Genomic DNA, 15,020 nt, shown 5'->3' with positions numbered 1-15,020 from the left:
CACAGTAACGATGTCTTCACACACTATAGATGATTCTCAGCAGAGCTCGTGTTTTTAAGAGGAAACGTCTTTCAGGCTGCAAGGTGGCAGGGAATTTCCATGCAGTAGTTTTGGGCAACTCTTCAGCAGAACATGAAAATAGAATACACTACAGAGCCCAGTTTTCAGATACATCCTCAGCTTCAGCTGAAATAGAGCCTCTGGGAACTCTGTTCTTTTGTAAAAATAACTGATGTAAATGTGCAGTAGCTGGTTAAATTCTGCCTAGTCTGACAACAGCTATTTTTGTCATTTGCTCTGCTTGTCTCTTCTCATGTGTATGATTTCCTACTTTTTTCCTTCCCTCTTTTCCACTACTATCTCCTTCAGACCTCAGGAAAGGGTAGTTCCTTCAAGCCCGTGTCTGCTCTGCCCTTCTCTGCAATGCCTGAAATAGAATATTTCAGAGAGTGTGAGGTGAGGGCATCTGTAACGAAATGCCAGTTGCTGCTTCCTGTGTATAAATACAGTGCACCTGTCACTTAATATACAGAATTCTCTGTATTATTCACACAAAGCAGGCATTTTTGAACTGAAGCTAAAAGTCATTTTGGAAGGTCACATCCTTCCATGGTTAGTTATTCTCCACTCAAATGTTCTGAACCTGCACAGAGTTTATCCACTTGTAGTTTGAACATTCAGGACTCTGAAAATGGACACAAGCACATACTCTGAAAGATCTAAACTTATGCTTGGTTCTTGTGAAATCCAATCTAGATAAGCTCTCTGGTGATGAGGGTAAGCATTTTTGAGCAGTGCTGCTCTCTTTCTGAGAGACATGAGGAAATTTACTTTAAAGGCAGAAAACTTTTGGTTTATCCTTTGATTTGAATGGCATAGGTCATTCTGGAGTCATGAGGGGTCTAATCTGCAGTCTGTGAGCACAGATTTACAGGGAAGAAAAGGTACACGAAGATGCCATCCTCTTTGCTCCCCTGCCCCAGCAAAGTCTGGGGTGACGTGTCTGCGCTCCTAGTAACCAGTCCTGGGAATGATGATACAGCCCCCTTCCCATTCAGTTTGGGGCTGTTTCTGCTTCTCACACTGTCCTGGTTTCAGCTGGGATGTAGTTAACTGTCTTCCTAGTAGCTGGTACAGTGCTATGTTTTGAGTCCAGTATGTGAAGAATGTTGATAACACTGGTGTTTTCAGTTGTTGCTCAGTAGTGTTTAGACTAAAGTCAAGGATTTTTCAGCTTCTCATGCCCAGCCAGGGCACCTGACCCGAACTGGCCAACAGTGTATTCCATACCATGGGACATCCCATCTAGTTTAGGAACCGGGAAGTGGGGGGCAGGGATTCGCCGCTCGGGGACTGGCTGGGTGCCGGTTGGCGGGTGGTGGGCAATTGCCCTGTGCATCATTTGTACATTTCAATCCTTTTATTACTACTGTTGTCATTTTATTAGTGTTATCATTATCATTATTAGTTTCTTCTTTTCTGTTCTATTAAACCGTTCTTATCTCAACCCAGGAGTTTTACTTCTTTTCCTGATTTTCTCCCCCATCCCACTGGATGGGGGGGAGTGAGTGAGCGGCTGCGTGGTGCTTAGTTGCTGGCTGGGGTTAAACCACGACACACACATACCTGAAAGTATCCAAGCATCAGAAGCAAAACACATATGCAGACACACCACAGCACTAAAGGAACCCTCCACATTTTTTGCTACTTTCATGAAAGATATGCTACACCCAACCTGACACTAAGCCCAGCCTGCTGCACAGTGCAACCTCCCGTAATAGCTGACATGACTACTCACGCTAGCTAGTGCCTTGCTATCACGAATTTATAGGCAGAAACTTGGACTCCCCTGGTCAAAAAAAAGGTTCTTCTCATGCCTTTTCTCCACCACAGGTGGCTTTGACATCACACCGCAGCTGGGACCTGTACAGAAATCTTTCTAGTTGCACTGAGGGTTTTGCCTTTCTGTTTATAGCTCCGCTGAGAACGAGAAGAAAACATCCTGGCAAGATTAAATTCCTCAATGTTTTCACTGCATCCCCCCTAAACAATATTAGATATGATTCTCGTGTGAAATACTCTGCTATGTGCCTGGCCTAGGACTTGGTAGTGACTTAGTTACCTCCCTGTTAAAAGACCACAACACTTCCCCCTTCTTTTCTTTTTTGCCTTGCAGACAGACAGTCCCAGGTGCAAATTATTTGGGACCAGATGCTTCTGAACTTGTTTCCCCACACTTTGCTACCACCACTGGGCTTCACAGAAAGAAATGTTGGTAAAACCACGTTGGGTCTTCCCTGTGTGGCAGGAAAAAAGACAGATGTTAACTATGGCCTCAGAGGAGACTAGCTTTGGGTTGGTTTCATAACCATGTTCTCAGGATCTAAGTTACCGGAGTCAGAGGGTAAATAGGACTGCTGGAAAGTGGTCTGTAGAGTTCATCTGGCAGAGACTTCTCTCAATTTCAGAAAGAATATTTTTAAAAATTACAATAAGAACAGAACATTGTACATCATATTGATGTTAAAATGGAAACCTGCCAGAAAGAAAGGTGGGGTTTATTTCACACTTCTATTCACCAAGCAAAGGTAGAAAAGAAAGAAAAGTTAAAAAGAGCTGTGGTTTTACTTTCCTGTGTACAAGATGTAAAGGGACTCTCTGAATTACTCAGTTAAACCAGTCTCTAAAGGCAAAGTACTGAAAAAATTTCCCACACCACCAAGCCTAAAGTTGGGGGGAAAAAAAAAAGTGTGGTGCAACAGTGTACATAGTGAGTATACTTCTGACCTAAGCACTGCCACTGATAGAGCCCTGCTAATTACATCTCTGGTGCCATAAAATTAAGCTTTTGATGACTGTGAAGCAGAAGGTACCAGAGCCCTATCTACAGCACATTTCCCAGTGGTCCTCATGTCATGTAGGACTGCCGAGCATGGCCTGCTCTCCAGCAACAGCCCAGTTCTCTAGCAAAAACAAGGTCCAAAAATGGAGAGAAAGCAAACACAGGGAGCAGCAAGGACAAGTTCACTTGGAAGTGCTGTTATCCCACACTGTTCCAATCAAGTCTCCCTCCTAAAGAGATATAATTTTGCACACTGGGCAAAATGGATTTATGATCAGATGCAGTAGTTCCTCACTGCTGCTCATACCTGTACTGTGATGGTGGGTGAGTGCCAAACAAGGCATCTCTGCTCAAATACAGGATGCATTTTCTGCCTTGAAAGCAGGGGACAGGTTCTGCTGGGAGAAAAATCAAACCAAGCACTCAAACGATGCATTCTGTAAATGTTTGTCCTGTTAGAGGAGAGCCACAGGGACTAGTGGTCAGTGCCCTAGAGAGATAGGGTTCCCTTTCGAGCTTTGGTGTGCTGGGCAAATTTGGATAAGTTCACTTTGGAAAGTATTTTGCGATCTACAGAGCAAGAATGCTTAACAATGGGTGAGCTTTATTGTAATGAGCTTCTCTCCTTGGTTCCCCTGTTCCTCTAAAAGCTCTGCTATTCTCCTTCTCCCCCTCCACTTGAAAAAGCAAACACTGAAACGTGCACATTTTACAAAAGCAGCTTAATTCCGCTGTACTCGAGTAGCAGGAGACTACGGCAAATGAAGGCAGCAGGCAGGGTCGGTATTCCAGAAAACGATAAGAATATTTTAGCCGCTAGATGGCAAAAATCACCAGAAGTTGCTGCAGAGTGGTTGCTGCACAGGCTCTCTCTGTTCCCCGTTATTCCGGATTCAGAGTCAATCCTGTTTCCACCAGAAATTAATTTTGACAAATCCAATCTTTAAATATCCAAGGGGGAGACGTTTAACAAACATGCACGGTAAATTTGTGTCCAACCCTATTTTCAATGAGACACCTGCAGGAGGCTCCACGTAGGGATGCCCAAAGGGAAGGCTGGTGCTCTGTCTTTAACTGGAGTGGTTTAACAGTCTTCCAGAATTTACATGGAAATGTCAGAAGTGAAAAGTTAAAAAAAAAATTAAAAATAAAAATGAAAAAAGGCAAATCACAAATTTTCAGTTTTGCTTGAATGATTTTCAACCCCAGGTTTTCTTATTTGGCCACAGAACAAACAAAAAACCAAAATTAATTACTACCACAATGCTAAGCAGCATAATATACTGAAAGGATAAAACACGCTTTTTGAAGTGTCCATGAGAATGAGACATCCTCACTTTGGATGCTTCAGAATAAAGCCCTTATCAGTCCTCTTAGAAAGTCAAACTCACCCAGAAAAAATAGGTAATAGGTATTGCACGTACAAAACAGCACAAGCAAAATTAAAACTCACTTGTATGTTGGTTACACGAGTTGCTTCCATTAAACCCACCGAAGCACTGAAATGATATATTTCACTGATATAATCAGAGCATCTAGCAGCAATGAGGAGCTAATCTATAGCACTGCTGCTGCAGCCAGCACATCCCCACAGCCCAGAAGTCATAAAGGAAATCCTGATGGCTCCATGGGTCAAAATTTGATTTATTTATTCTCTCCCACACATAACTTGGCACAATGACATATTTGCTACTCCCTTAAGCCCCATAAGGATGAGGGATCCAATTCACTGCTTTTAGAAAAATTGTTAAAAAAATAAGAGAGGAAATGGCTTAAGTCTATTTCAATCTACTTACGGACTGTGGCCTTGCCCCAGTCAGCAGCTAGGGGATTGGCTGGACAAATCTTTCACACAAGGAGCAAAAGGCCAGAGCTTTCTGAAAAGGCCATTAGGGCCCACACAGGGGGCAAACTGGTCTCTCTCCAGGTCATAGCCAGACGGGTTATTATACCAGAAGACACACTTGTCCTTACGGAAAGCCAACAAAAAGGAGAAAAGCTTCATGTATGGCTTATGATCGTGAACTACTCTGGTAGCTCAGGTGCCTGGAAACCAAAAAAGCAGCAAATTGCTTTTATCCTTGATATGTACTGAGAAAGTGCTATTTTTCAGTATCCACTAGAGCAATTTTGCCAGTCTTAGCATAACGTGAATCACCAACAGCAAAGGAAAAAAAATCTCTGGGAACAATAAGTCAACACAGCGTGCAAACAGTATGTGCAGTTTGCAAGTGTCCTCTCTTTCTTAAATTCCAGTATTTAATTATTTCAGGCATGAAGCTGTTAGCACATTCCCCACCTCCTATTGGAAAAGCCACAGTAAGAAAAGCAAATTTTATTCCTTGTATGTATTTGAATTTTCAAAATAATCCATTAGAGCTTTTAGGCGAGAAAAAGCTATCTCTGCTGCTGATATTCAACTTGTCTTTTAATTTCAAGCTTTTAATTAACTTAGCTGGAAAGAATACTGTTTGTTTCCTTTGTGTTGTAAAAATTTAGTTTCCATCAAAATTTCACACCGGACTCATTTTTTTGCAAAATGACCCTTCAAAATGCTTAAGTATTGTTAGGACAATACTGAAAAATACTCAATCTAGCATGTTTTCACTGACTTATCTCAGGAGATTCACCACAACAAGCCTAGTTGAAAGCTGAAAGAATCAAACAGTTAGCTCAATACTCATCTTTTCTGGCTGAAAATCTTTTCCTTATATTTCTACAAATTTCAATTTGGAAGTGGATTGCACAGCCGTTATCGCTGAGGACAGGCCCAGCCTTTCCCCTTGCCTGTGCATTTTTCTTATGCCTGGCAAGGCAGCCTTGCTACTGGGAGAGCAAGCTTTGATTAGGAAACAGATGTCCAGCCTAAATTAACACAGGGCAATTAGGATCCTTCATGTGTCTCTTAAGACTTCTGAACAGCCCAAGAGATACAGGATTTCCCTACCCATCTGCAGTCGCACATGGCTGGAAAGTGATATGCATCCTCTTCTGGGCTCTCCTAGTAGCTGGGCTTCAGCCAGGGAGACTTCAGGGTCTTCATTAACAGGCTTTTCCCCTGGGCTCCCACCAGGGCTCCGTGGAGATCCCAGAACAGTTTCCTTCAGGGAACAACACACTCTGGGTCTTGAAGAGACGATTTCTAAATCTGAAAAACCTCCAAATCATACCACAGCCCTGGCTTCTGCATATACAAATGCCCTGCCAGCCTGCAAACTCAGAGCTAGAGGAAATTACTAAGTTGAAAATGCCTTTTATGGACTATGCTCTTTCCTCTCCCATCATTTCTATGCTGGTATCTCTGGTGCTTTCTTAAAATGGACTCTGGCTTGCCAAAAAACGGACATCAGGCAATCTATCGTTACCCTTTCATGCCCTTCTGCAACTCTACATTGTAGGACCGCTTAGTTATGTAGGTCCATCCGGACGAGCAGCATTAACATCTCCTTTTGCTCATCTCCATGCTGTACTTCACAGCCCAGCACCGAGGCCTGATTTCACAGCAGGGTTTATTCATGCTGTGCTTCTGGGATGTTGAAAACCCGTGGGAGCATCAGGGTTTCAAAGCCTCCATAGGCTCTCTGCAGCATTTGTGAGTCTCTTAAAGGAGAGTGAGCTGTGCCACACGGGGGTGCTCGGAAAGCATAGTATGGAGGATGCTGCATAGCAGAGCTGCCCTAGCTTCAAGGGTGACTGAGGAGGAAAAATTTGCTGGTGCTGCATTCAACACAGAGGGTGGAGCTGGTTTCGCTCTACCCTTCAGACTAGTGCTCCAAAACCCAGTTCCCCTTGACCACCTTTATTTCACTGAGTTGACTTGTATCCATTGGCAAGGCACAAGAATAGAGAAACATCTGTTAACATTCACAGTTTTAAATACAGTGGGATTAAAAAAGAGGCTGCACATAAGTAGTGCAATTCCTTGCTTCATGGAGCATTTTATTGTATTTCCTGACAGTAAGAGATTGATGCTGTTGTGCTTGTTAGCATGGTCAACTTTTATTACAAGACTATTAAGAGTTTTATCTCTATGTGGATCTTTGAGATGCTGCGGGAAAGTTTTTTCTGTAGATTCACAACCCACCCTTAGAAGCCTATACTAATAAAGTGCACTTGTTTCTGCCTCACAGCACATTGAAGGCAGCATTTGAGACTCTCAAGCAACGTAAGTATTTACATCTGCCTTTCTGACCTGGGTAAGACAGGCACGAAATGTGTTCATTCCCTCTGGGGGCTTTCATCCTCTTCCCCCCTCTATTTCCAACTTTTCTATCCCAGTCTGTAGTGTGGAGAGTGGAGGGGAAGGACACTCACTGGGAGTCCTCCAAGGCTGGGCACTCAATCCCCTCACTGGTAGTAAAGAAAATGGCTTGTTCCTCGAGTTAGTTTTTTCTGGATCAAGTCACAAAATATCAGCTCTGTTACCTCTTCTGTAAACCGCTGACATGAAAACAGCATGCTTTCCTAAATGTGCCCAAGGCTGAACAAAAACCTTTCACACACAGAAAATACAGCACCATCATAGCCAATAGGACAGCGTACCTGGCTACCGGCACCTGCTGTTTAGATTAAAAACACTCTTTTGAAAAGCAGCTGGTGAACTAAGGTATTTTTAGAGCCTGGGTGGGGGAGCTCAACACTTCTGGAAAATGTGGGGTTCCATTTCAGAGGCACCAAAGCTGACAAATGCAGAGAAGTTACCAGCTACTTCAAACAGCATCAGCCAGGTGCTCTGAAATTCAATTCATCTTTGCTGACCCTTGGAAATTCTCAGCTTGCAGCCTCATCTAATGACATTTGTGCAAGGCTGGATGCAACTGGCAAGTAGCTCCCAAGAGCAATGACAATCCAGCAGCATAGTGGCAGGAAAGCAGACACAGGGAGTGATGATAGAGGTCAGAGCTCCTTCCCTCCCTGTGCACTACTACATTTGACCTCCAGCCACAGAAGGAAGGGGGGTGGCTGGGGTAAATGGGACTATGAAGAAATGCAGCTGGCGCTGCACTTGCCAAGGCTGCTCTGAGTGGGTGCTCCAATTCTGCAGCAAGACGTCTTGCCCATGCATTTTGCAGGCACTGAGAAGACCTGCAATAAGCCCTGTTCAGGTTGTGTGAACCCTCGGCAATGTCAGTGGCATGCAGAAACATAGGGGTGCCTTTTTTAAGGCTGCCCTGTTCATGACAAGTAATACAGCAGCCACATCTCAGAAACATCTCCTAAAAAATGTGACTTCATATTTAAACACCTTTCCACTGACTGTATATGAATTCTGATTTGCTTTAGAAATCGAAAGTGTGGGAAACTCTCATATCCAGCTGGCAGTAATGCTGAAGGATGAACTGAAAGGAATAGAGGAGTTCCGAGAAAGACAGAAGGAACAAAGAAAGAAGGTGAGGAACTAGAGAACTGTTGAAACAGATTGGGTCAATGGTCCATGCTGATGACTTGTCTCCAGCCACAGGCTGTGAATACTGCAAAAGATGATAAGACATGCCCAGTGTGCCCTGTTCACTCTGTATACTAGATTATGAAAGAAAATCTCTTTCTGATCCCAGCTGGAAATAAAGTAGTGCTCTGAACTCAGGAGACAGAGGCTTTAGTCACTTTTACTCTCTCCGGTGTAACTGCAGATACTATTATTATTCCTGTAAGAACTTAATCCTTCCTTTTCTCTTTTTTTATACCCTTGCTAATTGGGTTTCTTTGGTATGATCCTGCATGATCTCCAACATGCACTAAAATAAAGGGGTAACACAAACATTTAAAAACATAAAAGCAAATGAATATCATGATGAATACAACACCAATATATGATGAATTACAAATATATGGAATAAATAGCATCTAGTTGATGTTGTATAGTAAAAATTTGAGTGTATTTAGGGCCATTTCATCCCCTATGATCTTATCAAGCTCTAAGTCCCTTGAAAAAGTAGCTCTTAATAGAGACAACAGTGGTTGCTCTTACATCTTCCCTGGTTCCATGGGGTTGAAGACAAAGACAGGACAGTCACTTAACACTGAAAGCACTGATTGATAGAGGAGTAAAATAAAATATCCAGTTCTTTGCTAATTTTAAACAAACGAAAATGTATATGACCAGTATCCAATGCCACAAAAATCTTGTGTGTACAATCCTGACACACAGAAACTTGGAATAGCAAAGAACTCCGAATATGAAAGTGGGTAAAACAAGTGTTGCTACTGAGATTTGAGGTCCACAGCGATCTGATAAAGCAAATAAGGCATATAAAGACAGACAGAGTGCACCTAGTTCATCAGCATTTGTATCCCCCCCCCCCCACACTTTTCCACTAGGATTTGCAAAGAGAGAGGCTTGCTCTCCTGTTGAAAACAATAAGCCTGTAACTCAACTGCAAACAGTTAGAGGGGCCTGGAAAAAAGGGAAAAACTGCTTTGGAGTCTTAGGCAAGCTTTTTTTCTTCATCCAGCATGTGGCTGTGAGGAAGTCAATATTAGACACACTAGATGGTGTCAGCATTGTTGGTAACCACCCAAAATGCTGTGATCTGTGTTTCACTGTAGCTGCTCTAAGGACTGTGCTATTTAGCCCAATGTGAAGCAAGTCCCCGGGTAGCGCCAGAGAGAGTTTTGCTTGAGCAGAATATAAAGATTAAAGGACCAAAAGTCCCACTGAAGAAACACATACCCTGCCAAGTTGGAGCATATCTCACTGTCACATAAGGCTGGGCATATCACAACTAAAGCCATAGAAGAGAATTAAGCACTGTCCTTCCAACGCTGACCAGCTGATGGTATGGAAATCAAATCACATTGAGCATAAATTTGCCAGAAGCAATGGAATATAAATTACACAGGAATTGTTTGTGTTTAAAATGGACAACTACCCTTGCTCACATGGGTGAGACAGTGGTTTGGTCTGCAAAGATGTGGGATCAAGCTCTTGCACCAGCAAAGGAACTCTGCTGGCAGAGCTGATGGGCACTGTGACTGGGTGTTATGCTATTTAATCTCCTTAAGAAAAAAAAAAAGGTGATGGGTGGGTGGGGAGAAAATGAAGATTTACATCCTCTCTGCTATTAATGGAAACCACTGAAGCAGAATTATCTTGGATTATTTTTTTACCTGGCACTTTGATGCTCTCTGCTTCACTTAGAACCTGTCATTTATAAAAGCATAGTGAAGTCATTTTCCCCACAGGCACGTGGCTTACAGAAAGGCCCTGACAATGGCTTTACTAATCCTGCCACTAAAAAGGGGAGGAAGAAGTCTAAAGCAAGAAATGCTTATTTCTGTGTGTTTCTTACAGTATGAGTCTGCAATGGAGCGCATACAAAAGAGCAAACTGTCCCATTATAAGAAAACAATGGAGGTAAGCAAGGAGGTTTTGTGCAGGTTTCTTGATGCAAACTGGCTCCAGTTTGAGACAGGGTGAAATCCGTATCACACATACCTATATCTAAAGAAAGGTCAGGAATGTGTGAGCGTGCAAGTGTGTGTGAGAGAGACAGGATGTGATTCCTGCTATGAGGAGGAAGCTAATCTTCCCTGCCACACCCACTGAAGAGTCTCCAAAACAAATACTCAGAAAGTTCATGTGGAATGAACAATGTTCCAGGTCAAACAAGATTTCATTCTTTCTAGGCAAGGATACTTACAGGAGCAAATGTGATTTTTCAGTCTGTGTAAATACAATTTTAGAAACAGTGAGGGAATCTTGCAAACAGGAAGAAACCTCTCCAGCTGGGTAACTTGCAGGTACAGGAATTGCAGGCAGCTCGTTTTGGTTTCCAGTGGGCAATTGCCTCTAAAGAAAAGTAGTTGCAGACCCATCAGTGCTACAGCTGGAACTGTACTAACATTTTTTATTTAAACGCAGTTATTCTAAGTGAATCTCTAAGACAGGGAGGTCTTTTGGTGCAAATAAGAATTTCTTTTGCTTCTGAGGACTACACCAAGACTGTTACCTACAGGGTGCTGGCTCTGTCTCACAGCTTGGAGCAATGGGCAAGGCAACACACTGACTTCAGCCACCTGATGCTCCAAGTCACACTGTAGAAATGACAATGCATCCCCATTGGCAACCTGGGAGGTGGGCTCCTAATTTTGTCTCTACACTGTAGCTCGGACAGACGCCTGATGCACCAATGGTGCTAGAGCTGCCAGTGTATTTGTGACCACCCCTGCAGGGAGCTGGCTGCAATTGTACAAAGCAAACAATTTCAGGGCTGCAAGAAAAGGACCTGATTTATGCTTCCAGCCCCACCCCAATTTTTCAGTTCTATTTTTCTATCTCCTTATGGTGTTATTGGGAATTTTTTCTGTTGCCCAGACTTGGGCATTGATTTGCTCTTCTAGACTGCAAAAGAGAAAATGCCTAGAACATCATGCTGAAGACAACCCAGCCTTGTTCCCTAACCCAAACCATCACGTTTGATTTCATTTCAATACAGTCAAAGAAGACCTATCAACAGAAGTGCAAGGAGGCGGATGAGGCTGAGCAGTCCTTTGAACGGATAAGTGCTTCAGGCAACCAAAAGCAAACAGAAAAGGTACCTTAGATTACAGTGCTATTTAGAGGGAAAACTGTGGTTTTTTCCTTTTCAAGGTACAAAAGAATATAATTGAACAACTCATTCTGCAGGATGCCAGGGCCTGCTTTCCATTCTAATTAACCCCTTAGAATAAAAATTAAAAGAAACCACCTTCCCAAGAAGGTCTTACTTCACACTTCTTTAGTAACCCTGATCTTGTTCTGTGACAGGCTAAGGGTTTTTTAAAAAGGCTGGGAAGGGACTAAGTTATCTAATTAATTTATCCCAGGCTATGATGTAATTGCTCTACGAATCCTGAAGGGAAACTGAACGAGATTTTTCTCCAAAATTATTCCTAAAAAAAGAAACAAGTCAGAAGTATGTCATGCAGTTAGTTTTGCCTTTTGGTCACTTACATTTAGTAAGCATAGTATCTTACATTAAAATGCATATTTTTCCTCAACATTTTTCTCCTTATAGTTAGTTTAATTTCAACTAAATTTACAAACTCAAAAATAAATCATTGGAAATTAAGGCACTGCAGTCCTTCATTGCATCGTCTTGATACTTGTAGCTGACAATTCACTAACTTTTAATGGGAACATTTTACAGTGGAACAGATGGAGAAAACAAAATAAATGAACTCCCTTTGGCTCAATAAAAATCAGTGCAGTGTAAGCAAAAAGGATCAAAAATTATCTCGAGGAGCGGGGGGGATGGAGACTCTAAAAACAGCATCAGAACAAAACCCTCCAGCTTAGCTGTAAAGGGGGGATGAAATCCTGGCCCTACTGAAATTACACCAGAACACTTAGCAACTTCAATGGCATCAAAATCTGACCCAGCTCCTTTCATGCAGAAGGATCCAAGGGTGCTCCATTGCCATTACTTCCACACACATGCCAGCACATTTGAAATGCACAGAGGCATTTCACAAGAAACATGTAAACTGTTTAATTCTGCGCAGCACCCGCAAACAGTTTGGGCCAGGAAGCAAATAAGAATGAAGCTTATGTTCCCAGCTTACTGCACATTTTCCAACCAGCTGTGATGAGGAATATGGTCATAAGAACCCCTACCTGAGCCTTGTCTTGAAGGGCAGAATGGAAGAATGTATTACACTGATGTCTAGAGCCGTGCATTAATGTACTGTCATCACCATCTGTGCAGAAAGACCTGGGAGTACAGAGCTGTCAATAATAGCTGTATTTTCATTTGTTAAAAGCTGCAGGTTTTTAAAAAAGAAAAGTTCTACTTAGAGTGAATTTTGCTTTTAGGCTTCTGAGTTGTTATGGGAAATAATCTAGCATTTGCAAAGTATTTTAAAGGCTGTGTTCTTTTCATCTGTGTATTACATGAGGAGCTTGGAAGATGAAGAATTTTAATTGCTATTTATTTCTGCTAATAAATATCTATTAGAAAAGCACATCAAACACTTGAGAAAAAACAACTCAGCCAGCAGACACAAGCTTCAGGCTGGATCATGCTAGCACTGAGCTCCTATGGCAGGGATGTCCGAATGGAAAGATGTAAATTGCCAGATTTCCCTTGAAGTCAGTGGACCTATGGCTGTATCTGTGAAATTCCAGTCCCTTCTTCTCCATAGCAGACATTCAACAGAACCATGCATAAAGATGGGACAGCCAAGAAGTGTTTGCAATTTTGAGCCTTTCTCCTAGAAGGGGAAAGGGAGCAGGCAGCAAAAAAACTGGGGCAGAAGCAAAAAATATGGTCAGAAATTAATTTGGGATGTTTCTTTTCCTGTTTCAGAGTCAGAACAAAGCCAAGCAATGCAGAGATGCAGCAAATGAAGCAGGTGATGCTCTATTTGCAATTGAACTAAGATTTTTCCCAGCGAAGATCTACCAGCACACTCATTTTGATAGAGCACCACCCAAATCACCCAGGCTGGCTCTGTTTGAAGTCAGGTTTCCCAAAGTCACCTACCCAAAGTTTAATGAAGAAGCTTCTAAAGAACGGCAGCCTGATAGTCATCTACATTTACTTTCCTTTGTGGAAATGCGAGTCTCCTGCTTTCATTAAAGAATTTATAGAAGACCTCCATTAGGGGCTTCACCCAGGAAAGAAAAGCTCTTCTTGAAGCAAGTTTGAAAGCACAAAAGAATGACATTCAAATTGCCCCCAGCCAGCCCAAACCAGATACACAGTCTCTAGGTTCCCTGTACATGAGCATGGTAGCATTATCCAGCCAGAAAAGCAGTGCATGTCCAGAAGGACAGGCTAGCAGACATCTGAGCTGGTTCATGAGTTCAGACTTGTCCCTCACTGCTCGTGTAAAAGTTTACACTAAATGACAAGGCTTACCTGGCTGGCTCAGCACGGGAAGAGCCTAAGGATGCTCAGTGCCCAAGCATGGTCCAGGCTCTCCATCTCTGGTTTGCATTATCCCTACTGTAAAGTTTACACATGATCTGCAAACCATGCAGACCAATCCTTACTCTAGTATAAAGTTGCAAAAAAGAACCCCAAATATCCTTGCAGCCTACCAGTTTCAAGCTCACACATTCTTGTGATAGTCTAGCAAACCACAGGCCTAAAGTGTAAGAACCACAGCAAAGTCCTAATAGGAGGAAAAAGAGAAAGCCTGTATAATTTTTTTCCTAACTGTTGGGTTTCTATTATGTGTGTCTGTGTTTACAGAGAATGTGTACAAACAGAACATTGAACAGCTGGATAAGGTCAGGACAGAGTGGGAACAGGAACATATCAAAACCTGTGAGGTAAACATTGACTTTTGCAGTGATATATTTGTGCGCTCTTTATTTTATCCTACTTGCAGATACCAGTCTAAGACCTGAGATACCGTCCCAAGGGTTTTGCTGTTTGCTTTATGTGGAGTCTCAGTAGATGTCTTTACAAAAATACTGCAAAAACTAGAGTTGATTTAGACATAGCTGCTAGCTGTCTCACTTGCTTACACTCTCCTTGCTTGTTCATTATATGTATGTAAATGTAAAGGAGGGGAATAAGTGCAGAGGTGTGGGAAGTGGAGCAATATATGAACTGGTACAATTTATTTGCAAGCATTTGCTGCCAGTTTTCACCCACATCTTAACATAAGAATACACTAACTTTAGGGATGATCTTCTATCACAGCCAAAATAAGGTTGTTTCCCAAATAACTGCTTTGTGACAAAATGTAATTTCAGTAGAAAATGAATTTTTCATGTCTACTTTTTTGTTCATTTTTAGTTTAAAAAATGAATTTTGAAATTGAAATGAAAAGAATTCAATTAATCCATTAAAAATGAACAAACAAAAGATTCCCTTTAGATTATGCTTTGCAAGAAGCTTCCAGAATGGCTTCTTGCTCCGTGCAGGAGAGGTTTTTGTGTTTGTTTAATTCTTTTTTTTAAATCTCACAAGTTCAATGGAGATTAAAAATAAAATTTTCTGGCTAAGCTAAAAAAGTATATACTGTAGCATTCTGAGAACAAAGATATCCAAGCCACTCAGAATCTTTATCTTGCATAGCACTTTATATTCACCTGCAAGAATATTTGCCCTCTGCCATGCAGTAATCTTTCAACTGAAAGGTGGTGGTGGTAGAAAAGTCTCTATTTCCATTATGCTGAGGATGGATAAGGAGATTTGCACTTGGCTATTAAGTTTTGCACAACAATTTACAGGAGCTGGTTGAC

The 15,020-nt window shown here is 42.0% G+C and overlaps 1 protein-coding gene across 1 annotated transcript in view; it reads left to right on the top strand.

The window, feature by feature from the left end:
• PSTPIP1 (proline-serine-threonine phosphatase interacting protein 1) overlaps positions 1–15,020 on the top strand; it is a 60,332-nt gene that overhangs the window by 31,717 nt on the left and 13,595 nt on the right. Inside the window, exons 4-9 of the mRNA XM_009914293.2 lie at positions 6,973–7,007; positions 8,126–8,232; positions 10,134–10,196; positions 11,278–11,376; positions 13,129–13,174; positions 14,020–14,099. Of these exons, the coding sequence (XP_009912595.1) occupies positions 6,973–7,007; positions 8,126–8,232; positions 10,134–10,196; positions 11,278–11,376; positions 13,129–13,174; positions 14,020–14,099 (430 nt within the window). The remainder of the gene's footprint in view (positions 1–6,972; positions 7,008–8,125; positions 8,233–10,133; positions 10,197–11,277; positions 11,377–13,128; positions 13,175–14,019; positions 14,100–15,020) is intronic.

The sequence above is a fragment of the Haliaeetus albicilla genome, chromosome 12 (genome assembly GCF_947461875.1).
Source record: "Haliaeetus albicilla chromosome 12, bHalAlb1.1, whole genome shotgun sequence".
Classification (NCBI taxonomy): domain Eukaryota; kingdom Metazoa; phylum Chordata; class Aves; order Accipitriformes; family Accipitridae; genus Haliaeetus; species Haliaeetus albicilla.
The sequence above is the reverse complement of the archived record's forward strand: the minus strand, read 5'-3'. Positions and strand labels throughout refer to the sequence as shown.